This window comes from Topomyia yanbarensis, chromosome 2 (assembly GCF_030247195.1).
Source record: "Topomyia yanbarensis strain Yona2022 chromosome 2, ASM3024719v1, whole genome shotgun sequence".
Classification (NCBI taxonomy): domain Eukaryota; kingdom Metazoa; phylum Arthropoda; class Insecta; order Diptera; family Culicidae; genus Topomyia; species Topomyia yanbarensis.
In genome coordinates this window covers 97,637,755-97,664,778 of record NC_080671.1, presented here as the reverse complement: position 1 = coordinate 97,664,778, position 27,024 = coordinate 97,637,755, and the positions used below count along the sequence as shown (strand labels likewise).

The following is a 27,024-nucleotide window of genomic DNA, read 5'->3' as shown; positions in this document are numbered from 1 at the left end:
TATGGGGTTAAGAGGGCATTTTGAAGTATATTTGATTTTTTCAATAGTTAGAGGCCCCAAATCATCGCCCCAATATGCAATATCGAATCACGGATAAAAAACCAAGCTTTTGACAATATAAATTTTTTTTGTAAGAAAGGTCTATTGTCACATTTATTAGCCTTACTAGTTCTTGTGAGCAAATTTTGCCTTAATCAAAAGTTATAGCTGTTTAAAAACGTTGTTGTCCACAAACAACATGAGCATGAATGGGTTAAAAAGCACATTTTAAAGTTCATATAAAGTTCCTAGCGAACTTCCAAGCTGCTCAAGCTTTAATGGAACTTTTAAGCTACATAAGCCGCTATTAAAACATAAAACGTATGGCAAAATTACTTAAAAGGCGAAGCTTCCTCATTCGAATTTTTGGTTGTTTTTTTTACACACGAGGCGACATGGCACGCACCACAAATAAATTTTCACTATGAATTTTGTTCTAGCTTTTCCAACGCCGTTGGAATAGGTTAAAGATAAGTCATAGTGAATATTTTTTGTAGCACGTGTCCAGTCGGCTCGTGTGCGAACAGCTTAAAAGCGAAACACATTCTCAATCTGTACACAGTTACACTCGAGCGAAAAATGGAGATACTTACCTTATATTCAGAATCTATATAAAAACAACTGTTGACTGAGAAATCTGTCAATATCGAATGTGGAGATTCTCAATCGAATTGTTTTGTTCTTTCTGGTTTACTTACCTCTGTGAAAAATTCATTTATTCTTTTAATATTATGAAGGGAGTTCTTTTTCAGTAAATCTCCTGCAATCTCTTTCAGATTTATAGCTTAATTTCAATATTTTTTAAAAACATTTATTGCCTTCATTTTATCATTCCCATGACTGTGGAGCGCACACACGGTTTCTTATGAAGTCAAATCATTTTTCTTTCTCAGATACGTTACAAAATTAGCATAGACAAGCAGACATATCACTCACACTGTCTCCATCATAATCATTAAATCCGACATTTTGCTAGCCTACAGAAACCTCACCAGGAGCCTTTATATTCCTTTTTAGGGACGACAAACTCAACCGATCACATAATTGTCTATGGAACAGGAACTAGAACAGAAAGTTCTCTAGGAAGTAAAATATGTAACGAAAGTAAGCTGATAGGTTTGTATTTTTGTTATGGCTGTTCGTCTGCATCAGGGCATCACCATTTTTAAATAATTATTTATTTTAAATTTTCATTGTTTGATTTGACATGAAATTATCTACATTTATACGTTATTATACACTGTATCGGGTATCTATCTTAAACGCCGCCAATAACAAGCTGTATTCTTTATATTATTCCACTTAGGTAAAATTAAACTTATTTCTATCTAACATATTCCGATTAACTGTCTCGTAAGCGGGGCGTCGTGTTTCAGAAATGAAGCAACTAATGTTTTAGCTTCTAGCTGTTGATACGAAAACTTATTAAGGATAATGCAGTTCAAAGTACTTGCTCTCAAAAAATAACATAGTTTCTTAGCTTTGTTCTACAAGAAGTACTCATATTTTCATCACATTTTAAATAAGCTAGCAAAAATAAATTCAACGCTCTTCATTTTTTTCCATTTCAATATTGTGTACAAACTAAACAAACCTATCTCACTAAATGTCAACATTTGCAATTATGAAACAAATAGCAGTAAATAGTAGGGCACGCGCGCCATACCACTCAGATACAACCTACACTCTAATCAACGCCCGCCAGCGCCATCAGATCGATGGTGTTAGCTTCGGTGTCACTGGCACCCATCGAGGAACTTCCGCTCAGATCCAACTGCCCGTCGGGTCCAACGGTTCCGCTGGCCCCTAGGTTGTGCGTAAGACTGTGCCTCCGTAGATCACAGTTCCGCCGAAATACCTTACCACAGGCCGCACAGTGGTACGGTTTAATGTCCGTGTGGGTAAGCAGGTGCGTCTTCAGGTTCGATCGCTGGTTGAAACTCCGGCTGCAAACCGGACACTTGTGGGGGGATTCCTCCATGTGTAGTATCTTGTGCACGGCCAGCGTCCGCGACTGGCAGAATCCCTTTCCGCATTCCAGGCATTTGAAGGGTTTCTCCTTGGAGTGGATGTATCTGCGATCCATTTTTCGGGAGGAAAAGACAACGGGAAGAAAAATGAAGATATTAAATGTTGAGGCCGAGAGAAACATAAAACACAATAAATTTAACACAGAAAAAAAATAAAAAGCCAGGCAGAAATCGTAAAGCATGAGATGAGCTCAACTAAGCGGTTGAGACAATGCGTCCCGAAAGAAGAAACGGAGAAATCAGTTAATGTACCCCCCAATCCCCCCTAATTCCACCATCCTTAACGAACGATCGCGATGGGTCGAAGTTGTTCCTGATCTTCCTTCTTCATTCCGTTCTTATATTTCATCTTTATCAAAGATTAAGCATTAACAGATGTCGGATGAATAAAAACATAATATTTTTATATTGATTTCATCAATTGTCTAGTCATCTCATCGTCAACGTTTTTTTTGTGGAACCGCCTCATGACTCCTCGCGAGAGGGATAAGCATCCGCGAAAAAAGAAAATCAAACGATGCCCACAAAAGTACACGCGGCTAAACAACCGGATGGTCACATTACAGCGCATTCGGATCGATCCAACGCCAACTGGTGCCCGGTCGGGTGGTACACGTCGTCGATATCTGCGAACCGCGCGATGACAGCAACCAGCGACGGACGTCAGAGCGCTCTGCCAATTTGGTCAGTCAACTGACCAAAAACTGAAACGAGCCGCTGCTGCCGCCGCCGCTGCCGCGACGATCTGGTCACGGTGCAGTCAGAGCAGATAACCGAACAACGAAGAACGATTCGCGGGAGATCTCTTTTGAAAGTGTTTTTTTTGCCGTTGCCTGTTCCTTCAGCTGTGTTGACGCGACTCACAACAACAAAAAATGCGGAACGGAAACATGTTTTTGATTTTTATTATATTCGTATACACGACGCTGAAAATCAGAACTGACGTGCTTGTTCTCGCGTGCCTTTTGCGGGAATAGACCAGGAACCACGGGAGATCTGTTCTGTATACACTGGGGCCGTCTTCCGCCGTGCTTATGGGGTAGGTTGGTAGCGGAGGCCCAGTTGATAGGAGGGGGTGTTTGGCGAACTTCATGTCCAGGATGCCAACGATGGACGATTAGTGCTAGCCAAGTTGCAATACATGTTTAATTAAAATCATTTTATATCGATGAGTATCGGTAGCGAAGCAGGCTGTTTTCATTACCATTAAAGCGGATAGTCTGGGTAAGAAATCTTGTCCAATCGGATTTGGTCACTTACTTTGAACTGCGAAATCAATCTACCACACATTTTGATCAAAGTTCTCTGTCATGTGCTATATTTCTCCTCAGTAGAGAAAAATTTGGGTAAAAACTAATTTTTCTTCACTAAAGAGAAAATTTGTTAAAATCACATTTGTGCGTGAAGGGCACAAAACCTATAACTAAATTAGTTATAAGATTTGCGTTTCAACTTCGTCTCATTAGAATCCGATACTAACTTAGTGTCAGCACTAAGCAAGCGCCAGCGCACAACACATCCGTTTTTTGAGCTAGCGTAAATCCGACGCTAGCTTAGTCCTGTCACTAAGTTAGTGTCGGATTCTGATGATATGAAGTGGAAACACAAATTCCATAACTAATTCTCTGTCATACTTTTAAGATTAATTACGATATAGTAAAAGAAGACGAACACTAAAATTTTGCCAACAATCACAATATTTTCAGTGAATAATTATGAACCTATTTTAGCTGACATAAATACATTGAACGATCTAAAATTCGTATAGCTATTACAAGAAACTGGTTGTGACCTCAAATAATCTATTTCTTGGATGCAAACTGAAAGGTGGAAAATGTTACAGCAACTCGTTTTAAGTTTTGATTACTCTCAACCGCAGCTAGTCAGTTTTCTTGAATAATATTTCCAAACACTGTATACTCGATCTAGTGTACATTTTTCAAAAAAGGAAACATTGTCTTTATTTTTGCTGTCATGGGTGAAGTTGATGAAAGCGCGCTGTTCAGTTCCAACATCATGTAATATACGACCGAGTTTGGTGAGGTGGAATATTTTCTGATGGTGAAAATGGAGTCTCGTGGAAGTCGCCTTTATCCAGTACCATCACCTCTGTCATTCAGTACTGTTTTCATTCTATATGATAATCCAAGCAGAAAAAAATAACGGGTTGTATCGGTTTACGGACCACGCTAGCTATAACAAAATCCACAGTGAATATTTGCTGTCGCCTCATGTGTGTGTACAGCTTAATAGTGTAGCTTTTTTCAAGGTCATGCAAAGTAATTCAGGAATGAATTCTAATCTATCAAAACTATCTACTCATTTGAAAACTGGAGACTATGTAGTCTTCAGTAAAAACATGTTATGTCACGTTCTAGCTTCTACGCTCATAATTTGCAATTTACTAGGAGGGAGGGTCTATCTCCTAGTTAAAAAGTAATTTCTTCATGATCCTTTAACTGTATCAAAAATTTAAAACCAAGTATTACACCATGCTCTCTGCTGTACTTTTTCAACGAATCGATTATTCCAATTAATCGATTATTTTTTGGCATTTATCGATTATAACCAGCAACAACGTTAAAAATAATCTATCTACTATTAAACGATCAATCAAAACATTGGCAAGGTTTGGCTGATCCACCTAGCAAAATAGGTTGACCAGTTCCGAAAATATGTTCAAAACGAGCAGCGCCATTATTGAGGGCTGTGGTGGAGAAGCCAAATGAAATATTCAGTTTATCCACAAAATTTGAAATCTCATTTCTCAATTAAATTTTCAATAATGTATTAATGAACTTATAGGTGAAAATCTCTAGTTTAAGTATTTCTTAAACGATTAATAGCTAAAAAAATTAAAATATTTTATAAATTACAGTGTTATTACCGTGCAAATCTGAGATTTCATCAATTTTGGCGTTTTATTTTATACAGTTGTTTCATTTTTGGGCTAAAACTGAAACAAATACATGCTGAATATAGCGTTTTGTTTAATAATAGTAATAATTCGAATAGTTTAATTCAATTCAAAACATGTCTCTAACATATCTTAGTCTGCTCGCCCACCAAAATCTCCAACTAACCCCCGCCATCCAGTAGGCCCAAGCCAAGTTGAGTCCGCCCATGTATTCGAAATAGTTACAGAAGCATATTGTCAGATTAGTACCTTTGTGATAAAGAACGCATCACGTATATCCGAAGCTTAAAACGTGTGTTCCAAAAGGCTCATTGCCCTACACACCTAGCAACCGCCGAAAACATCTCGGCTTGAGAATTTTTTCCATATCGTCAACTCAACGCACACTCAAACATAAAAATAAATTATTAATGCCATGATTGCCAAATATTCAAAGCTTCTACGCTTATTGTACCTTCCAGACGTTAGAGTCATGATGTTGCTCGTTTGGCAAGCGAGCGACAAATGATTCAATCTTCTATCTCATTTCGTACAGATCAGAAGTAAAAAAGCATCACTTACGAACAGCAAACAAACAAAAAACTGCTACCCGTGCAGTGCCGCACCGCTCCAACGTGTACGTGTAACATATAAAAACAGCAAAGTTCCGTTGTCCCCAACTGCGAGTGAATTGAGTGAACCACAAAATAAATTTCGCCCATTGCGGGAGAACACAATCGCGATTGATGTTTCGCAGGCCCATCTTAGACCTTCAGTGCGCGAGGTGGACCAGTTGATCAAGGTGATGTTCTTACAGAAGTATCACGCATACAGCTACATCATACGAGACAAGTCGTACTAATAATGTTCAACTCCTAAGCCGAGGCAGAAAGCTTCGTAGCGAAGAATAACAAGCAACACGACGTCGAATATGGCAAATAGGCATATTTCGGGGATCTTCTTGACGCAATAATGAGATGATTCAAGAACCTGTAAAATGGCTTCGCCACATCAGAAACCGACAATAACTTTTTGTCGGAATAGATTAGCGCCAGCTTGACGCAAATCCCTTAAAACTAAAACACACTTGGACTGGTTTTACCAAAAAAATTTCCCCCTGGTGAGAAATTTTGGTGTTTACCCAATTTTCTTCCATAGGGTGAAATATAGCAAACTGTAAAATGGAATTTGTAATACTAGTTGGGAAGTACAAAACCTTTTTTAATCCACCTAGTGGTGCAATTGTGCCTTTCTCATTTCAAGAAACTATGATTCCATGGTAGGATATGTTCAATAATATTGTGGAACTCTCTATTACATTCTTAGTACACATTGCACCTGTATACGATGGCTCGCTAGCCACGAACTTGTTGAACTAAATGTCGACGCTGAAACACTTTAAGGGGGATAGGATTTGCAGCGTAAAATTTTTGGGTGAAGCGAATCGATCAAAAATTTTGTGCATTATAATGTATCATTTCAATAACATTCTGTATTTTTTTCATGCAAAAATTTCGACAAGCGACTCGGTGACGAAACTTTTTGTAGAACATCTCTGGAAAAAACACGATTTGCGGTATTACCTACTACTTACCCCAATTATTTCAAACTTTGCATACACTTTCTATGTAAAAAATACCTAACTCCTATGTGAATCTAATTTCTAAACATGGCAATTTCGTCGGATCTTCCGCGATTCTCAACGGCTCTCAATGTGGTCAAAGAGACTTTGATTTGCAATTAGTGACGTGGACCAACAATTTCAAGCGATTTATAACTCATCTCAATTAGTTTTGCATCATTTAGATATAATAATTATACCGGTTTATATGGGAATTTCGCATTGGACCGTGCACTTCAAACAGTGACACAGGAACCAGAACTCCGATTCCAATGGAATTTGATAGCATTCAATAGGGATGTTGTGGCTTTCATTTGAGACTAAATTTGAGAAAATCGAGTAAGATATCTCTGAGAAGCAGATGTGAATTCAAATCAATATAAATTTTATACAAAAATCCCTGAGAGTGAAAAAAATCTTCATTGATAAAGCTCGAAGATCGTACGCTGAAATGGTTGGTTCTCTACCTGGTAACTCTTTCTCATCTAACGAGTTTGAGTTACTCAGTCAAGTTAACACTGATGAAGATACGGAGTCGTTCCCTATTAGCTAGGGTTGTGGTACCGGTAATACCGGTACCGAAAATCCCGGGAATACCGACCCATTTTTGGTACCGTAATACCGGTACTGAACAAAAGCCAGTACCGGTATTTTCGGTACCATGCCATTTTTTATGAAAAATATGTGGACTCTCTAGGGGGACCTGTCTCAAAATATCGGTCTGCAAGATGACTTTTAATTATATTAATTACCTTCTATAAGTTAAACATTACTAGCTCCCGTTGTACTGAACCGTATGTATAAATTCCTGCTTTATTTTGTCGAAATTAAATTTTAACGATCTTGTACTAAATTTCAAAATATTCACATCTAGCGTAACATACGTAAAAATATGCTATGATTTTTTTTATTAGCAGCATTCTGATTGGTTTGCATTATTCACTGGGTGGCGCGTGATAAGACTATGGTCTAAGTTATGTTATAGAAGAACGAACAGCGATTTAGTAACTAACAAATTTAGACATGGATAACTACTCCAAATGGGGCGATTTGTAATTATTGGTGATCGGAAAATTCACCAAAACTCCATAGTTTACAGGAAAGCAAGGAGTCTTGGTATGCAGGTCGACACCAATTTACAGAAAATCAAGAGAGGAAATGCGAGCAACCTGCTCGGATTTACTGCCATATTCGCTTTGGTTTACTGTTGTTAATAGTGTTTCTTACATTTACCATTTGTTGACGTCGACAATACCGCTTAGCAGTTATTGATGTCAAAGTGGCCTAGATTTAGAAATAAAAGAAGGTGCCGCATACGAAAAATATTTTCTGATGAAATGAGTCATGACATTCCGAATCACTTCAAAACAATAAACATGTTTTTAGATCAGAACAAATCAATCATCTGAGAATGAGGTCATCAGTTTAAGCATTCAATTTCACTTTGAAGTTTTTTTTTTTGATTTTTTAAAAAATATACTCGAGTACCGGTACTTTACCGGTACTACCGGTACTGAGGGCTTCAGTACCGTAGTACCGGTTCTCGCCAAAAAGGGTCGGTACTGCGAACCCTACTATTAGCTTGCAATCCCGCACTAAACGCAGAAATCTTGGTTCTCCAGATGTTGTGAGGAAAACGGTGAAGCTGCATCTAATTGACCAGCCTGTTCCGTCTACATCTGGCATCCCAATTAGAAACACAAGTACCCATTAGAGATGGTCGGGATCGGGCTTTTGGACCCGAAACCCGGACCCGACGGGTTTCGGGTCGGGTTCGGGTACGATAAATTTTAACTTCTCGGGTTCGGGTCGGGTTCCGGGTTTTCAAATTTGAATTTCACGGGTTCGGGTCGGGTCCGGGTTTTTGAAATTTTAAACTTTCGGGTTCGGGTCGGGTTCGGGTTGTTCGAATTTGAAATTTTTGGATTCGGGTCGAGCTCGAGTTTTGAACAGATCACATTTCTTGACACTGTTTACGTCTATACACAACACCCAGCCTCTTTTATAAAATAGAATTATTACGACCACGCCTTCCATTGAACTACCTTGATCCTAGGATTACTGTCAAAAATTCTAACACGTGTGGCTAAATCCATAGGACCCAGCTCGGGTGCTGCAAATTTAAAATACAGTGAAGACCCGATTTTACCTATTTAATCTACAACCGATTTTATTAGCTTTTTGACCCGATTTTATCAGCATCGTATGAAAAGTGATAGTTGATAGTTTGATGGGTTCTAGCAGACGAACCAGGTTGAATTCGAGTAAATCCTTTCTTGAGCATATTTTTCTCATCTTAGAGATCCGAAACAGGCAAAACAAATTTTTTTCGCTTTTTTTTAATTATGCATTGTTAGACCCCCTTAAGGAAAATTTAAGCAAAATAATTAAGAAAGGTTATAAGGCTATATCTAGAGACAAAAGAAGAATATTTTAAGAGTATCGGTTTCTTAAAAAGAAAGAAAAATATATGTCCCGATTTTGTCAATGTCCCCATTTTATCGGCCTAAAATTCACCAAGGGGCTGATAAAAACGGGTCTTCACTGTAGTCGGGATCTTTGGTTGACTCTCCATACATTAACAATTTTTTTTTCTCAATTTGTTTATTTGACACGGCTCATAGCGGTAGCTTAACGGAGCCATGGATCTTTTATATGTTTACAAATGTAAATATAAAAATATTAACAAATACTATTGTAATATTGGATCTCATGCGCGCAACTTTTTATTGCGATCGGAGAGCTTCTTTCGCGGGTCTGCTGGCATACTGCATCTGGGGGGTCATTTAATTCTTTTTTGTTTTTCACGTCCAGGTCGAAGCCGGCTTGGTGTCCGCGATCAGATGTTTTTCCCTGTTTCTTGCACTTATTGTTGATCAGTGTAAATCCGTCATTATTATTACCTTCCTTGCTGATGTTGCTTACAGTTGATTTTGGGGTGCTGGATGCTTCTTTTGCGATTGTCATTATGATTTGAGCAACTGCTGCAACCGTTTGTGGTTCAGGCATTGGTATTGAAAACTACGTTTTGGGTTGGTTTGCCGTAGATGAGTTGGCAATCGGTTGCGTCTTCCTCTGCATTTTCCGCGCAAGGTTGTCCATGATGTGCTGTCTGATTACAATACTTGCATGTAGGAGTTTTCCCCTCATGGGTGCATAGCGTAGTTTGTTTAATTGTAGATCCGTGAGTTTTATTGTCAAGTAGAAGGGTATAGACCTTTCGACCCGCATCCTCACTACAAAAACGCCGTTAGTCGTACCCGGGAAGAAGTTTCTCCAAGTATCAAGTGTAACGGATTCTACTTCTCCGTATTGCGACATGCATTTTGCAATTGGCTCAGGAGTGGTACGAGGTGATAGGTCATGTAGCTTTACATCCATATAATCATTTTCAATATAAACGGGAATCTTAATCCCAACGTTGTCACTTTCAACCACGTGTTTTAAGTTATTCTGCAAAACGAAACGCTCAGCTTGTACTAACGTGTTGAATGATATTAACATTGCATTGCGAAGATGATGATACTGAAGGTATAACACTTCCGTAAGTCTAATACTATGTTCACATTAGCGCTGATATCACTTGATATACCGAAGTGATATGGATATCACGTCAAAGTGTTCACATTTAAGCGAGATGATATCGTTTGACATTTCAATTGACAACTCAAATGTCATTGATTTCAACCCGTGAACGTAATTATTCGTAATCGCGTAAAGTTTGTGATTCCATCCAAAATGTTTCATTGTACGTTTTAAAAATATATTTAAAGACATAAATTAGATGTTTTTAGTGGTGCGTATCTCAGACGGAAACGGCAAAAGTTTAATTGTTGTGTTCCAAGACACTTTTCACTGGTATTTTTAAGTGTTCAGTTGGCTTTTGATATCTAAATTTTAACCAAACCTGCAAATGATCGGACATAGATTTAAGTTTTATAAACCATATTTATCGATCTGATCAGAAAAATGCTTCTGGATTTACATGGAAATCCCATGGGTCTCTGTGACTGCACTTTTTATGATTATCCAGCGCCTCACATGTGCATGGCATTATTTAAGCCTAATCAAAAACAAGACGTAAATGCGAGCCCACTGAATTAATTGGGCAGTTTTGAACACCCTGGACCCGGAAGACTTGGTAGAGGACGTATAAACTATACAATACTAAGCGAGTTATCAAATATCGGAGTCATAACGATGAAGTATTCATATAATAGCTCTGGAAATTTATTGAGTATCCTGTCCCGTGGAGACTGAGTAACTAATACAGACTCATTTCCCGGGTTATTCTGGTTGCAGTTGAAAACGAAAATCCATCCAGCGACAATCGGGTTTTCTCCTGTTTATTACTAACCCCATGATGTCGGACCTAGTGCACTGGATAGCACATCATTGTACGAAAACATCGCACTACTTCCGACGTGATTCCATTGTTTAGAGCCAGAGAAAATACGATTGTCGCTGGTTGGATTTTCCAGTTTTCAACTGCATCCAGAATATACAGCGAACTCCGAAGAACCAAGTGCCGGCGAACACTTCCGATTCGTGTGATCGGGAAAGATGAACGGAAAGAAAACTTAAACACGTCTTTATATGACCGATAATGTAAAAAGAAAATAAACTTTTCTTTATTTTCTCTGTAATTATGACAACTGTTGTTGACTGCCCTTTCAGTCCAGTGGCACAAAAAATGTCGCTTGTATCGAGATTTCCAACAATCTTGAATTGCATACAACCACATAAGCTTGGTGCTCTGTCAACAATGCATCTCATTTGAAGTCTGGGTGACGGACGCTTTCTTGCCGGTTCGGTTATTCTGGATACAGGTTTAGCGGACAGTTTTGGTGAATATTCCTTTCTTGCGACACATCACACATCTTCTCGGTAATCTGTAAATGATGCAAAACTAATTGAATTCGTACGTGCACATGTAGAAACTTTGACCCGATCTGACGGCACCGCATCAGCGGCAACAAACATTATGAATTTACATTTAATCAACTCTGAGATATGCGTATATTGAAATCAAATGTGATTTGTACCAAGACCCCCTCCCCTCTGTCCACAAAAAATCTACATGTTTTTTTAAATACATGTTCTTACAAATTTACATACATTTAAATAGATGTTCTTAAAAATAAATTTATTCATCAACATTTACATTAGTGTTGTAGATTCATACAAACGGGGGACGAGCGAAAATTTTGATAATTCATTGATGACCTTAAACAATACGTTGTACCTTCCAACCTCACAGTGTTAGTGGGATACCGAAAAGAGGTTTTGTGCGATGGTAGCGTAATGCGGCTATGCCGCATAACCGTGTTCGAGGACGGGATGGTCGCTTACTCGACATCGAATACGTAAGCAAACCTGTGATTCACTCGTTTGCCCGGTATTCTCGAACATAGGAACTAGACTTTAGTCAGGTTGTGAATGGAGAATTCCACACGTTGGATAGTCCACAAACTTCGATTACGGCAATAGTAAATTTATTGTGTATGTGTCCACTGCAAAAAAAAAATTTTTTTTTGAATTCTCAAAGATGACAAATGTCAAAGTAAGCTCAGATGCCAAATTTCACATCATTTGGACAATTCTAGACTCCCGCTCAATTCGCTTGAAATTTTTGAAATTGGTGCTATGGGAAAATATGGAGGAAAAATATATTAAATTTTATAACTTTTGAAGTAGCAATCAGAAAATTACAATTTATACCTCTTTTTTAAGGAAATAACCTTAGTATTTGAATGGATATATTCTAGTTTCTAGAAAATACGAGAAAGTGAGGTACAGGGTCATTATAGTCCGAAAATCCAAAATTAATTTTCCTGCTCCGTGATGCAAATCATACATATTTTGCAGTTTTTCTAATGTGAAAAAATCTCAGAAATCGAACGGAATCTTTTTGACCTTGATGTTTCTTAATTTTACTGGTAACGAATCTATGTATTTTTATAGTGTTTCTGACGATTTTCCACTTTCAACAAGGTACAATTTTTTAAAATTGAGTGAAGATTTTTTTTCACATTAGAAAACTGCAAAATAATGATTTGCATCACGAAGCAGAAAATTTTGTAAAAAGAGGGGATTTTGGGGCCAAAATGAACAGAAACATCTCCTTTCAAATACTAAGGTTATTTCCTTTAAAAAAAGGTATAAACTGTAATTTTCTGATTGCTAATTCAAAAATTATAGCATTTAATATATCTTTCCTCCATATTTTCCCATAGCATCAATTTCAAAAATTTCAAGCGAGGTGGGCGGGAGTCTAGAATTGTCCAAATGATGTGAAATTTGGCATCTGAGCTTACTTTGACATTTGTCACAATATGAGAGGGAGCGGCCTTTGGGAATGCAAAAAAAAATTTGCAATGCGCTAGTGTCCACCACCTTCTCTACGCAATCGAAGGAAATTATGGACTATTTCCCAGCATCCGTAATAACGTATTAATATATTTCTTACATTTCCAGTGTCCCACACAAATCAGTTGACTGTCATTCACGATCCTATGCGACCTGTGCCGGAATGACCATTCTGGAGTTGTCTTCAAGTGGTTAAGGAGCCATTCATAAACTACGTGGATCTAATTGCAACATTTTTAGACCCAACACCTCTCCTCCTTGTTCATTTAACCGTTATGTGTCCGACGGGGTACCAGGATACCTTTTTAGGTTTCAATTAACGAAATTCCAATATTTTATCCATAGGTGGAAATTGAAACATTGTGACATTTTAAAACTTCACTAAGTCAAGCTTTTGAGTTAATAATATTGTTGATACACTCAGAGTGGGGAGGGGCTCCTGATTTTTTTACTGCGTAACTAGCCGATGAGGGTACCCGGGACACAAAACTGAAATGCCAATAACTCAGGTAATTTCCAAACGATTTTGACACTTATGGTTGTTTTGGGTTCTAGAACTAATCTACTTTTAGAATCGTGTTAACTCATTCGGTTCCCGGGAATGCGGATTTCCGAAAATATGTTCCAGTGCTAGAATACTATTTGTGAATTCCAATGAATACTAGCAATATGGGTTTCAAAATTCTTGGAATTGCGTCAGCAGGCAATATCTTGTGGTTTTGGAACCATTTGGCGATTTGACCCCAGAACGGACATTCCGGAGCAGGTTCCCGTGGGACCGTGAGTGGCCATTCCGTGGTTAAATTGCCATATGGTCTCGTTACAACAAACAACAGACTTCTGAAGCAATTTGAAGTTTCGATACTCACATTGCTAGTATATTATTAAACTTTTCAAATAATACCTGGAACATTAGTATATTTAATTTTACTCCGAAAAATCCGGAATACCAAGAACCAGATCATTCATCTTGTACAGATTCACAAAATCAAAAAGTGGACAACTTCATGAATCCAAAACATCTAAAATTGTCCAAATCGGTTAAAGAAAGCCAATGTTATGAGCATTTCAATTTGTTCCCGGGTACCCTTGTCGGCCTGTTAAAGGATTTTTTTTTGTTGGACACACAACGGCTAAACAGACATACGTAGACTTTTGGCATAACACTCCTCGCCCTTTGTAGACAAAACGACATTTAGACCACCGAGTCTCATCCATGAGTGTACATGCTTTACAACTAATTTTCTAATTTTATCCCAGAACTGGAGCTTGAAATTTAGATTTCCGGGAGACATTAACTGAATCGATTCATTCAAGCTGGCTTCTAACAATGAAAAAGATCCTGATTCAATTCGGTTGACAATTGACAATCTATGAGCGTTTCAATTCAACGAGTTCCCCAGGTTCTCTGTCTGCCAGTTAAACGTGATTCCTATCGTACGCATAGTTGAACACATGCGCACTTAGCGAGATCTGCAAAATTAAACCGAGGAATTTCCGTGCAACGCCACTAATAACAGCATCATAAAGTATTTATCGTATACATCATAATCAATCATCTGAAAATTGGCCAAGAAAACAAATAGAGTTGTCTAATGAAAATATACAATGTTTGACTCAATGATTCGCTTACGATCGAAACAATTGCAATATGGAGACAGCTTTCCAAAAAGATTCTGCAACCAGAAATCGTTTAGAAGTTCACCCATCAAAAATTCAACTAGAATGCAGATCAACCTAGCATGTCTGTCGATAGCACTTTTCAATCGGCATTCAAATCCATCCAAATAACAGGAAGTTGCTTCTATCACTTCTCCTGAAGCTGCTTTGGCATTCCAGACAATTGAAAGTAATTGTCACATACAACCTGTTATTCGTGTACTTCAGGCAACCGATAATAGCAGTGCTGTTTCAATTTTCCGCTGATTTCGGCTTTTTTTACCAATTTCAACTTTTTGATGTTTGTTATTGCTTTGTTTTTCCGAAAATGTTCAAGTCAACGCTTGCCGCGATCAAATGAATTTTCAACATGACATTAATAAATGAATGCGTTCAATGCCGTTATCCGTGTTGCCAGTCGTTACTTTTGACAGTTTGACTTGATTTCGTTCATGATATCCCGGATATCACGCAAAGAGGATGATATGAGATGACATTTAAAACGTATGGGATATCAAGTGATATGGTACGTAATATCGTCGGATATCAAGGTAATCCGCATATCACTTGATATCAGTGTTAATGTGAACATAGTATAAGTTGCATTTTTACCTTCAAAAGGTATTCCGCTTCACAAAAACTCGGGCGTGTTGAACAAAATTTCAAAGCAACGACCGCGGCATTGGATCGGAGTAAAGCTTTTTCGTCAATTTTACTCATCATAACAAAAATAACGGCGCCGGTGGTTGAGTGGTAAGCGTGACCAAGGAGGGAAGCAAAGCCGTTGGTCCCCGGTCCATGAGTTGATGGATCGATATCTCGTCCAGATAGTGGATTCACCTCTCTGGCGTCGGTAAAGAAGAAGTAGAATCCAACTTCTATACTTACTAACAAATTCCTCCTCCCGTGATGCTTGTGGAGTGCGCAGTAGTATATACGGCCTCTAGCAAAAGCACGAATCGGACTAACAATTCCTTCCCTTTCCTTCCGCGATCTACGTTCGGGCCTGGCCGGCGCCGGTATTGATCAGTAAACAATTTAGGATTACCAGGAGTTGCACATTGAAAAACACTGTTTCGCTTCTCCCAAGCATAATTATCCACTTATTCTCTGTGCAACTTCAGCTATTATGACCACGATAACCATATAAAAGAGTGTGAAATAAAACTTCCACCAACCTTGCTATATGAAACGTAACGTACACAAGTGGCCTTGGAAACGTAAGCGAAGCATCAAACAAATTATTCAATCTTCTCATTCCAGTTCCTTGTCTCCGGATTGCAAGTGTTAACGTGAATAATCTAGATTGAATACGATAATCACTTGGATAGATTTCTATTACCGAATTTACAAAAACTTGAATATTTTTTTCTACTATAAGAAAACCCGAAAAGCAAAATTAACATATGAAATTGAAAAAAAAATGTTTTAATTTATGAAAACAGTTGAAACAGACTAAATCTCAATGCGAGGTTTCCTCAAACTGATAGCACAGACAAACAGACGTAACACGAGAAGAGTTTTCATCGCCCACAGAAAAAACGGTCGATTTAAATTATGTAAAATGCGCCATCTCACCGAGCGTGGCGCTTGTGAAGCGATTTTGACAGCCCCCTGTCAAGGACGACGTCTCTGTACAGCCAGCATCACTGCCATGAAAATCAAAACATTAACTTTGAATCGAATGATTAAAAGCTGTAATTAGTTACTAAATGTTGTTTTTCTGAATAATACGGCGTTAAATCATCCCACAAGATGCAAAACGTCGTGTGGAATGCTTGAATATCGTGTGTAGTGCCGAACATAATTCTTTGCTTGGGGCTTTATAGCTATAACGCCCCATATATGTAGGTCGCTGTCAAACTCCATATGATGGTATAGGGTTGCCAGAGGGCTGGATTTTGACACAGCCATAATGCGTCACTTCGTTACCACAAGCACCCGAAAACTAAGATGAAGGGAAAGAAAGGCGGGAACATTCGTCACTTTTGAGTGTATTAGTTTTATACATGTCAAATTGAACATGGCTTCCACGACCCATAAAATATAATAATAATAATAATAATAAGTAAACATAAAGATCGGAACGAGCATCCTGATTCTTTGGCGCACGATGAAAGGAGAGAAAAGGCCGAACTTCACAATAAATCTTCCGATTCGAACACTTAGGGACACTTTTTAATCTGAAAACTAGCGATAAAAACAATTATGACTGAACCGAATCAAAACCTTTGCCCACTACGTTATTTGTTTATGTTTCTTTCTTCATATCCGTTTGTTTTATCGGTTTTATCGAAGAAATATGGCAACAGTACGTATAGTTGGAACAATGTGATATCCTGCACAATCTTGCCCGAAAACATAACCGCCATTTTCATTTTATGAAAACCAAAACAAACAAAATGGTCCAGAAATGTGAAATGCATTCCTGTCGAAGTGTTCAAGATAAGCATTGTTCAAAATCATTTCGTAGTTTCCTGCACAATGCTGATCGGTGAGCAGACGGCGCCGGTGGTTGAGTGGTAAGCGTGACCGCCTCTCATTCCAATTTGCCTGGGTTCAATTCCAGCCGAGGTCTTTGAGATTTTTCTAAGGTGAAAAAATCTGGGGTCACGTCTTCCTTCGGAAGGGAAGTAAAAAGCCGTTAGACCCCTGTCTATGAGTTTGGTGGATCGATATCTAGTCCAGATAGTAAGTAAAGTCACCTCTCTGGCGTCGGTAAAAAAGAAGTGTTCCAACTTCTATACTCTTACTAACAAAAATATCCTCCTCCCGTGATACTTGTGGAGTGCGCAATAGTATATACGGCCTCTAGCAAAAGCAATTATCGAACTAACCATTCCTTCCCTTTCCTTCCGCGATCTACGTTCGGGCCTGGCCGGCGCCAGTATTGATCAATACTTTAGGATTACCAGGAGTTGCGCATTGAAAGATGTTTCGCTATTCCCAAGCATAATTATCTACTTATTCTCTGTACAACTTCAGCTAGTCCAGATCGATAACGTAGTAGCAGACCAGGGGTGGTCGCACAAGCTTATGCTCAAACTCCTGCACAATGCTGATCGGTGAGCAGATACATTTTAGGATTTTGCCAATTTAACTGATTCGGTGTAACAAATCTAACCGGATGTATGCAATGGAATCGAATTTGTTGGTCCCCGGAGACTGACGGAGAAATTCAACTTGGGTGGTGTGCAGGAGTTACGAAAATTGAAGATACGCTTAGACCATATTCAATCTAGATATATTTACTGATCCGTCGCAACCCAACAGAAGGTAAACTATCAAGTCGTGGGATTATTATGAATGATAATCTCTACATATTTAGATTGCGTCAGGATGCAGTTCCGTAGAAAACCAACACATCGAACATACTTTGCACTCAAGACAGAAGCAAAGATTTCGTTGAAAGGGAAAGTTAGTCCATGTACTCGTATGAAGAATCATCGTGGCTAATCATCCGTTTAGAATTTAAAAAAATTAAATTCTCCCATAGCCTACATGATGAGTTTTCACATATGGAAAACGTTAAAAATGAAATCGTTGATGCGAATTGATCCTGATATTGACAAGGAAATTTTAAGGGTTGTGTCTCCTTGATCTTGATCCAATGATGACCTCGATAGCACAGCCGACTCTTTAAAAATAGACTAAATAAAATTAAGAGTACCTGATGTCTCCGGGATTCCAAAAGAGAGACGACAAAAAAGAGTAAATAGAGACAAAAATCAATCATACGACTAATTGATGTCAAAAATTGATTTCTTCACACGAAAAGAAAAAAAAAAATTGGCGTTGCTTAAGTTCTTAAAAATGCAGTCGTAGCTCTGCATTCTTTAAATTTGTCAAGTGTAATAATTATGCCATGAAAAATTGAAGTACGTGACAGGCGATTTTTTTATTTCGATCTTCGAATTTAGCAACTGCAACAATGCCCCTACCTTTCATCTACTATCTTGCAGTTGACAAGTGGTGTGGGCATTGTTGCCAGTACTTCGGTTGAAAAAAAATTGTTCCATGGTTGCCAGAACCAAAGAGAATAGTGAAAGAGACGCAGAGTGAAAATCAGTCAAAACGGCAACACTCCCTTTACGATGATTTCAACACTAGAATTTGGCAACCGTTTCCAAAGGCAGCACTTTAAATGACTCCTATTATATTTTGAAAACAAACCTTTTGTCGATCGTTGGATTTGTTTATCAAACGATGTGCATTTCGAAACAAAGAGATGAAATAATTCTAAAACTTGTTTTTACTCATACATAGACTCTAGAATGCACCTTACAATCACGATTGCACTAAATTCTGACGAAAATTCAAATTTTTTTTTGATAGATTTACAATACTTATCTCCTCCAACTCAGGCATGAGTAATGTTTATTTACATTGCACGATTGGTTTGCTCAATAAGGTATTTTTGGCTTCACACTATTCGTCTCTTTTCCTATTCTCTTTGGCCAGAACCACATTTTGCGCAATGTGTTCAACAAATGTCGCTAGTATACCGCGGGCGATGATTTTTTAAAAATTTTCTTCGAGCTGTTACGTCTGTTTGTCTGTGCTGATAGATTACTCTAAAACACTTTTACATTGAAAAATAATAATGCTCGTAGAATTCGGTTATTTTCGGTTTTGCATTACACTGCAAGGAGGTTTAATATTTTCATATTTTGGTCATAAATTGTCTAAAACCATGAAAAAGCATTTTTCATGCCTTGTTATCGTATAAAAAAGCTTAAAGACATGTGAAATAATTTTGGACATGGATTTGATATAGTCACGCCACTGTGCAACGCCGCCGATAACGACATTTTTCATCGTTCACCTCTAAAATTGTCTCATAGCTTCAACACGTTGCTGTGATAATTTTGAGATGGTTTTCGCAATGTTGTTTTAAAACAACATTGCGCATTTAAGGGATAAAAAAGATATAATCAATTTTCCGAATTATGTACCCATGAAAAAACACTAACGTGAACGGTTTTGTGGGTTTGTGTACCCCAGACAAACTGTAAGTGGGCACTGTTAAGTTGGTCAAGTGAAACACAAAGGATGCACCTACTTTAATGAAAGTTTAACAATTAAATTGATTTAGGATGAAGATTGCTTGACCATATCGGAATAACAGGGATTGCAAATAGCTCTGGGGTACAAATGTACCCCACAAAACCGTTCTTGGGTTAATCATAACGTGGATCTTAAGGGACAAAATGGAATTTCAGCGCCGCAGTGGTCTTATTGTTTTGTTGGTAACTGTACATATTATTCCGATTTATATTTTCGGGCGCTCAATCAGTGCCATTTGTAACACAATGGTTTCAAGCAACTTTCGCTATGTTTCAGTTGTTAGCAGGTTGAAATATTTCTAAAATTTGGTGTGCTGATCAAGAATAAAGTTTCGCAAATTTATAAAAAGTTCACATAAGCAAAATTGCAGACAGGGTTACCAGATTGAAGAAAGAAAGCTTACGAGTCTTAGATAACAAGATAGGTAGGCGAATTGGGAACAATGTTGAACACATAATATGAAAATTATTCTCCAAACTGGAACACATTTTATCCAGTGTACATCACAGCTATTCTCCCAACAGGATAATGTTTGGACCTACGACAGGATCCACCAACTCCGATCCTAGCTGTTGAACCAATCTCGAACCAAAATTGGATTAGATAAAATTGACCTGGGCAGATATTTGGCTTGGAAACTTGAGGTGCTAAAACGCCGCTAGAAAGTTTACTCAGAATTGTCAGATACTGTGCTTTGGTTTATAATAAATATTGTTTACTTCCTGATTTCTGTAATTTTTATAAAGATTTTGCTTTCTTGCATAAAGTGCATCAGTAATTATAATACGTATCACGGTTTGTTTATCCTTTTCGTTAAGGTGGGATATAAAAAAACGACTTCAGCGTTATTTCTTGAGTTCGAAGTCCGATTCAGACGATACATCAGCGTCAACGAAAAAGACGGACGTGTGCTCATTCACACGTTTCGCATGTCAAAATGTTCCGTGTTGTTGATGTTGTGTGTGAATGCCTCCAGGTAACTCTAGAACGTTGCACTTGCGTTATCCACCTTAGAACGCTTCACTGGGGTATAAATATACCCCACGCGTTTGATCGCAATTTTCGCAGGTAAAAATTCAAACAAAAGTAATGCATAATACATCATTTTCTTCGTTTTTTTATTGCGAAAACAGCTGTGTAAGTGAAAGTAAGGAATTTATTGAAGCAATGATACATAAATTGGTTTGAACAAAATAAAAAAAATGAAAAATCGTGGTTTTGGCTTTTTTCACAAAAAATACAATAACTTTGTGAATTTTCAACCGATTTGAAAAACATCAATAAATGATTCTAAAAGTTGAAAGAATGGTCTTAAAACGATATGAAATAGAATTTCGATATTTTTAAAAAGGGCTATTATTTTGAAGAGTGAAAGTTTAAAAATCGTGTTTTGGATAATACCACAAAATGGGGTGCAAATTGAAATAAAAAAAATTTCTGACCGGTAATACATTGGTAACACGCAACGTTACTGTTACAGCAGTTATTGTGCGCAAATTATACTTGCCAGCCATTGCTTTGAAAAAAACTATAAAAAATAAACAATAAAAACAATAAAAATCAGCAAAAATGAGAAAGATTTTTGTTCCGCTTCAAATTTAAATTAAATAAATGATTATATTAAAATTATTAGATTAAAACGATTATATAATACTAATTGTTACTTACATAGTAAAACAACCAGTATTTGAATTGCTATTGTCAAGAATCACATTTCCACTGACAGCACGAAACCTGACGAAACACTAATGGCAACCGTACACTAGGGTACAAATGTACCCCACGCCAACTTTGAACCTGCTTCCACAAAGGCTATAAGCAAACTGGCTACCTTTTCCTACTTTTACTTGGAACTCTAAATTGAATTATAGTTAGGGCCCCAGGTCGGTAAATGCCGAATTCTCGTCTTCACACGGCTTCAAAGAATGCGTGGGGTACATTTGTACCCCAGTGCAACGTTCTAGGGTTAATTGTGTGTAACTAATTTTGACGTTCTGTTGACGTGCTGTACTGGACGGACGGAAGCCTGTCGTATCGTGTAAATCGTTCTTTACGCACTTTCTATCCATATCACATAAATCAACTGATGGCAAACAAGCTTTTGTTTCAAAAACACTTCGAAAACGACATCAAAAATAGTTTATGTAAAGCCTAATCTAATTTAATTTGAGTTTTCAAGCCAATTCCCGTGAAATATTTTTTAATCCAAACAAGTTAAGTGAAGTACGAAACCAACATATTGGAAACAGTGTTGATGCTGCTGTCAACAAGGGGAAACAAAATAAAAAGAGGTTTTTTCGTTTGGAAAAAGAAGCCAGCTGGCGGACCGTGTCCTACGTCAAGACTGCAAAGCAAATTATCAGTAAGTGATGAATGATGTGTGTTTTAGTTCAGTTAGTGTGATTTTCCCGGCAAACGAATCTGTGGTACAGCGAACTAGCGAAACAAAAAGAAAAGTTAAGCCAAGTAGATTAGCAAAAGCGAAATAATATCACAATTGTCCACCTACCTTGACTTTGATCGGGTTGACAGCGAACTAACGCGTATCACACTAAACTGAACACACATGCACACATTGACATGTTAAAACACACCCAAACATCACTGACCGATAATTCGCGGCGACTAGCAGAAATTATAAACAGTAATCCGACGACGCGACAAAACAACTTATCGTTTATCTATCAAAACGATATTGCGCGTGCTCGCCAAACGATCGCGTCCGTTCGAAATCCCGCATTATTTATCGTTCCGCGCCGCCGAACCCGTATTCAGCGCAGATTAATCACGACGGAATCATTAACGAGAGGGAGAGAGAGAGGAACATACATGGATTTCCGAACGCGGCAAAACAGCAATCTTCCAATTTATTCGTACCCGCCGGGTCCACGAACCCAGTCAGATCCACACGGATTCCACGGAGAGGGTGCGCGTATCCGTTCCACAGCCAGAGGCCTTATCGCGAGGGACATAAATTCCGCGGTCTAAAAATTGATGGTCCGCTGTTCCACCGCACGGCGGTGTCTATCATCGAAAATTTACATAATCCGAGGTGTTTGCGGACCGACCGAAGCTTCTTTTGTTTTAACTCTTAACCGGGTACGCTTTTAGTCACACCTACAGCTGGCTGGCTGCGGGGATTCGCGGAAGGGAAAGAGATGCGGTAGAGCGCGAAATGCAAAGTGTTCCAGGTGTCATAAATTTCCGCACGTTATGCGATAAGTTCACGAGTTCGAGTTCCACCCGCACGTCGTCGCCGCCGCCGCCGCAACCGGACGCGGGTGACAGATTGAAAGTATATGGCTTTTTCCCCTCGCGAACCCACGACTAATGAGTTTCTTCCAGGATGACATTTGGAGAAGTGATTTGAGGTTTTACAAGAAAATAAAATCTTTATTAGCACGAGAGAGCAAATTAACAAAAATAAATCACATTACAATTTGGACTTAAACTGTACGAGGTTAGCTGGGATCGTCATTTTTTTTTGTTTTTTTTTTTTTCTCATTTTCAAACTTTTTTGTGACGTTCTTCGTTTTGTTTTCGCTTGTCGTCGGTTAATGCTTGAAATCGGTCATCTCACTAAAAGCGTTATAAAAAACTATTTCAAAACTCGATCTCCCCGCGGGTTTCCCGGCTCGGGTTCGGGTTCTTACGCCGGTGTAGCGTATTAATAATAGCGATCGTAAAAGTCACAAGTGATAAAGTGCGTAAATAAAAGGTGTGCACTCGGGGGTCCGCTCTCTTCACGCTGACCTGGGTGTGGTTGGTGAGGTGAGACGGAAGGTACGAGCGAACGAGGATCGAAGAAAGAGACACCGAGAAAAGAGAGAGAGAGAGAGAAACAGTAATAAAAAGAATACATTCCGGTCAGAAAAAAAAAATTGGATGGATCTTGGAACTAAAGTGGAACACAGCATGGTGACCTATTGCGTGCCATATCCGAAACATAATTCTCGAATTTCAATCTCTAGAATAGCCCATGCTTCAGTCCACTAATTATAAAGTTTTGTGAGGGAAAAGAAAATGGGGGTTTCAAGCTTACCTATGATCCCGGAGATGGTCCTGCCGGCGGAAAGCTTTACCGCAGATGTCACACGAATATGGCCGCTCGTCGGTGTGGGTTCGCTCATGGATCAGCAGATTGTAGGATTTCGTGAATTGCCGTTTACAAAACTGACAAATGAATTGCTTTTTTGGCCTCTGACCGGCGGTGGTGGCTGCTGTCACCACCATTCCCGAGGGTGGCTGCTGTTGATTGGCCGTAACCGTGACCGTTGACGTGGTTGTACACTTTTTCGACGCAGCAGCAGAACTTGCAACTAGACTAGCGGCGGCTGCAACAACGGCGGCCGCAGCAGAACTCGGTGTTGATGTTGATGATGACGTAGCTGCCAGAGTTTTAAACTTGTCGGCACTCATTTGCTGGTGAAAGGCTGCGTTAAGAACTAGGCTAGGGTAACCCGTGTCGAGTGAATTGCCGTCGGACGTTGAGTCGTGCATGGGATCATCGAAGTTGAGATCATCGTCCTGATCGAGAACCGGAAGTTCATCGGAGAGGTCATTGTTCTGAAGCAGCTGCTGCATCGAGGCCGGTTGCGTGTCCATCAGCATATCGTCCGCCGTGCTGGCAGCGGCCGAGGTGATGGTCGATGACGCTGAGGTCAGAGGCATCGAGGGCAACGGTGCTCGGTTGGACAGGCGAAGCACGTCCGATTTTCCGGTTATTCTTTGTAGGGTGAGATATGATTCCAGCGCCTGAAGGTTGAAAGCAGCTGCAGCTGCAGAATTGGCTGGCATCAGGGCCGCCTGCTGTAAACTGGTAACCATGGTGCTCTGAAGTGAAAGCACGACCGCGGCGGCAGTTGCAAAATCGCCTGGCTGCGAGCTTCGCGGTACATTATTGGCCGCCGCCGACGCAGTTGCTGCGGCGGCTGACTCATTCGATTGCTCCATCACGATCGTCGCTTGGCGGCCGTCGGTTTCCAATAACATCTATCACCGACCACGGCTCGGTGCGCTTGTGTATTTATCAAGCCGGGATTAAACAAACCACAAATTGATTGATATTAATCACCTTGTAGAGCGCTCATTCGAAGTTATGATCTCATCAGCGAAACGAACAAGCGCCGTTGAATAATGCAATCCTCTTTACACTCACTTAATGGTTCGTCAATCTTCGGGCTGACTTCGTGAGCACGTTACGAAGCGCCAGGATTTCAAACGCACCTCCAAGGTCTATTTGCACCGGCATGTAACAGCTAATTGTTTACATTCACCACGCGCATGCCCTTTCTCACACATGTACGACACACGGGCGGCAAGAACAAAGGTTTTTTTCTTGTTGACAATCTTATCAACGAGTCTGATAAGAGCACGGCAAACAACGACCTAACCAAACAACGTGGTGTCACTTGGTCAGTACCTACAGACAGCACTGTTCCGTTTTTTTTTTTCGGGACCTTCTTTGGATCACCCACACAAGCTCAGTCTACAGGCCTACAACTACGCGCACAGCTATCATCTGGGCTACTAGGATTAGATTTTTTTTTATTGTGCAGGATTCCAATTGGATGCAGCCGGCTGACGGCGGAAACGGAAATGGAAATTCGCGCGCGGATTACACACCTCAATAGGAAGACACTTGTGACTTTCTGGCACCGGAGACCGTGACTGGCTGGCTGCTGGTCTCAACACCGCGTCGTCGTCGTCGTTCGTGTAGTTCTGCTGTCTACCGTATTGCGCTGCATACTGATACACGGACTCTTTCTCTTCTATGATATAGACACGACTCGCGCCCGCCCGCTGCCAGTGTTAAGTTCGGGTTGAGCCTGGCATAAGCCTGACTCAAGCGCACACTTGGCTCTTGGAGACCAACACAGCAACATCACCCTCTCTCAAGTCTCACCACCGGGGCTCTCGCGAGTCAGCAAGTCAGCACAAGTCAATCCGGCCAAGGTACCAGGGAAAAAACATGTATTTTTACTTCAACCTCGTCTTCGATGAGAGAGGATCAGCTCTATTGATGCTTTGCACCTTCGATCGTGCTGCAGGAAGACCCGCAGAAATAAATCCAAACCTTTGTCGTCGGAACAAAAGCGAGAGAAAGAGAACAAGAACCAACACGACACCTCCGTCTTTACCTTTACCCATACCCGTGCCCCGTGGTTTGAAAATACCTGTTGGAACGGTCGGTCGGTCGTCGGATTGGAACTCGCCCTCCGCTTGCTTATGGGGCCCCTGTGGGAGAGCAAACTTTCGCATGGCTCGCCGTTGTTTGTGTTTGTGTTTATGCTTATGCTTCGACGACCCTTCCACGACGAACGATGGATATGGGAAGCAGAAAACCTCCGAGCCTTCTTACCCATTTTGCTGTTTGTTGTTTTCCCTTCTGCTCCTCCTCCTCGTCGTCGTCGTCGTCGAGTTATGCATGTCTTTCCCAAATTCTTCGGCACCTTGGCTTGGGACTCGTGCGAGGCACAACCACCCGAGGCTGTTGCGAGGGTGTATGCTTTATGTTTCTCCGCTATGCTTGCGTCTGGGTTCAGACGCAATCGGGAACAGGTATGACTTTGAGTTTTTCCTTCTCTTCTTTCCAGTTCGCTGTTTTTGCCTCGTGAGAACTGTGGTGTTGCTTGGTCCCGGCTCTCGCATCGAAGATATTGCTTTCAATCGTCTCTTGAAAATGATACTGCAATTATTTGACTGATAAATTGAGGATACTTCATCTAATTAGGATCTCACCGTGCCTTTGTTGCTCGTAATGTGGAAGTCTGGTAATTGATTCTTCGAATCGGGCCTGGTTGATAGAAGTTTGACGCTCTGGGAGTGCAGTCTTTATAAAAAGTTGCAGTTGGAGAAGTGCCAAAATTGTCCCCAACAAGGAACAAAAATGATCTAAATAGAAAAGAATTATTAATTCTATCCGCAATTTCCATAGTTTATGAGGAGACAGCGTTCGTTTTTACTGAATGAGAGCCGTTGGATGAAAAATAATAAACCAGTTTTGATATGAACAACCCAAATGTATTCACCATGCAGTGTGATAACATCATTCTTATAACACTAAACATACACACCAAAAAAATCTGAATTTTATCGTTGACGTAATTGCAAACATGACACAATTCAACAAACCGTAATTTACGAAATGACGGAACATTATCGTGTTCCGTTTAATTTTACATGAAACATATACTTTACATGCGCAATGACATAAAATTACACTTCCTACCATTCAGAACATACGCTGTATTGTGAGTAAAATTACATGATTTACGAAATTAAACGTCATGTAAAATTAAAATCTTACGTAAAACTAAGTCATTTTTGATGCTCGTATATGT

At 39.5% G+C, this 27,024-nt stretch overlaps 1 protein-coding gene across 1 annotated transcript; it reads right to left on the bottom strand.

Moving 5' to 3' along the window:
- Nucleotides 1–863: 863 nt before the first annotated feature.
- Nucleotides 864–25,442, bottom strand: LOC131678925 (protein sister of odd and bowel). The gene is made up of 2 exons (XM_058959371.1): nucleotides 23,724–25,442; nucleotides 864–2,114 (listed from the first exon to the last, which is right to left on the bottom strand). The coding sequence occupies exons 1-2, from the start codon at nucleotides 24,671–24,673 to the stop codon at nucleotides 1,727–1,729; spliced, it is 1,338 nt and encodes a 445-aa protein (XP_058815354.1). The 5' UTR covers nucleotides 24,674–25,442; the 3' UTR covers nucleotides 864–1,726.
- Between the last annotated feature and the right edge of the window lie 1,582 nt (nucleotides 25,443–27,024).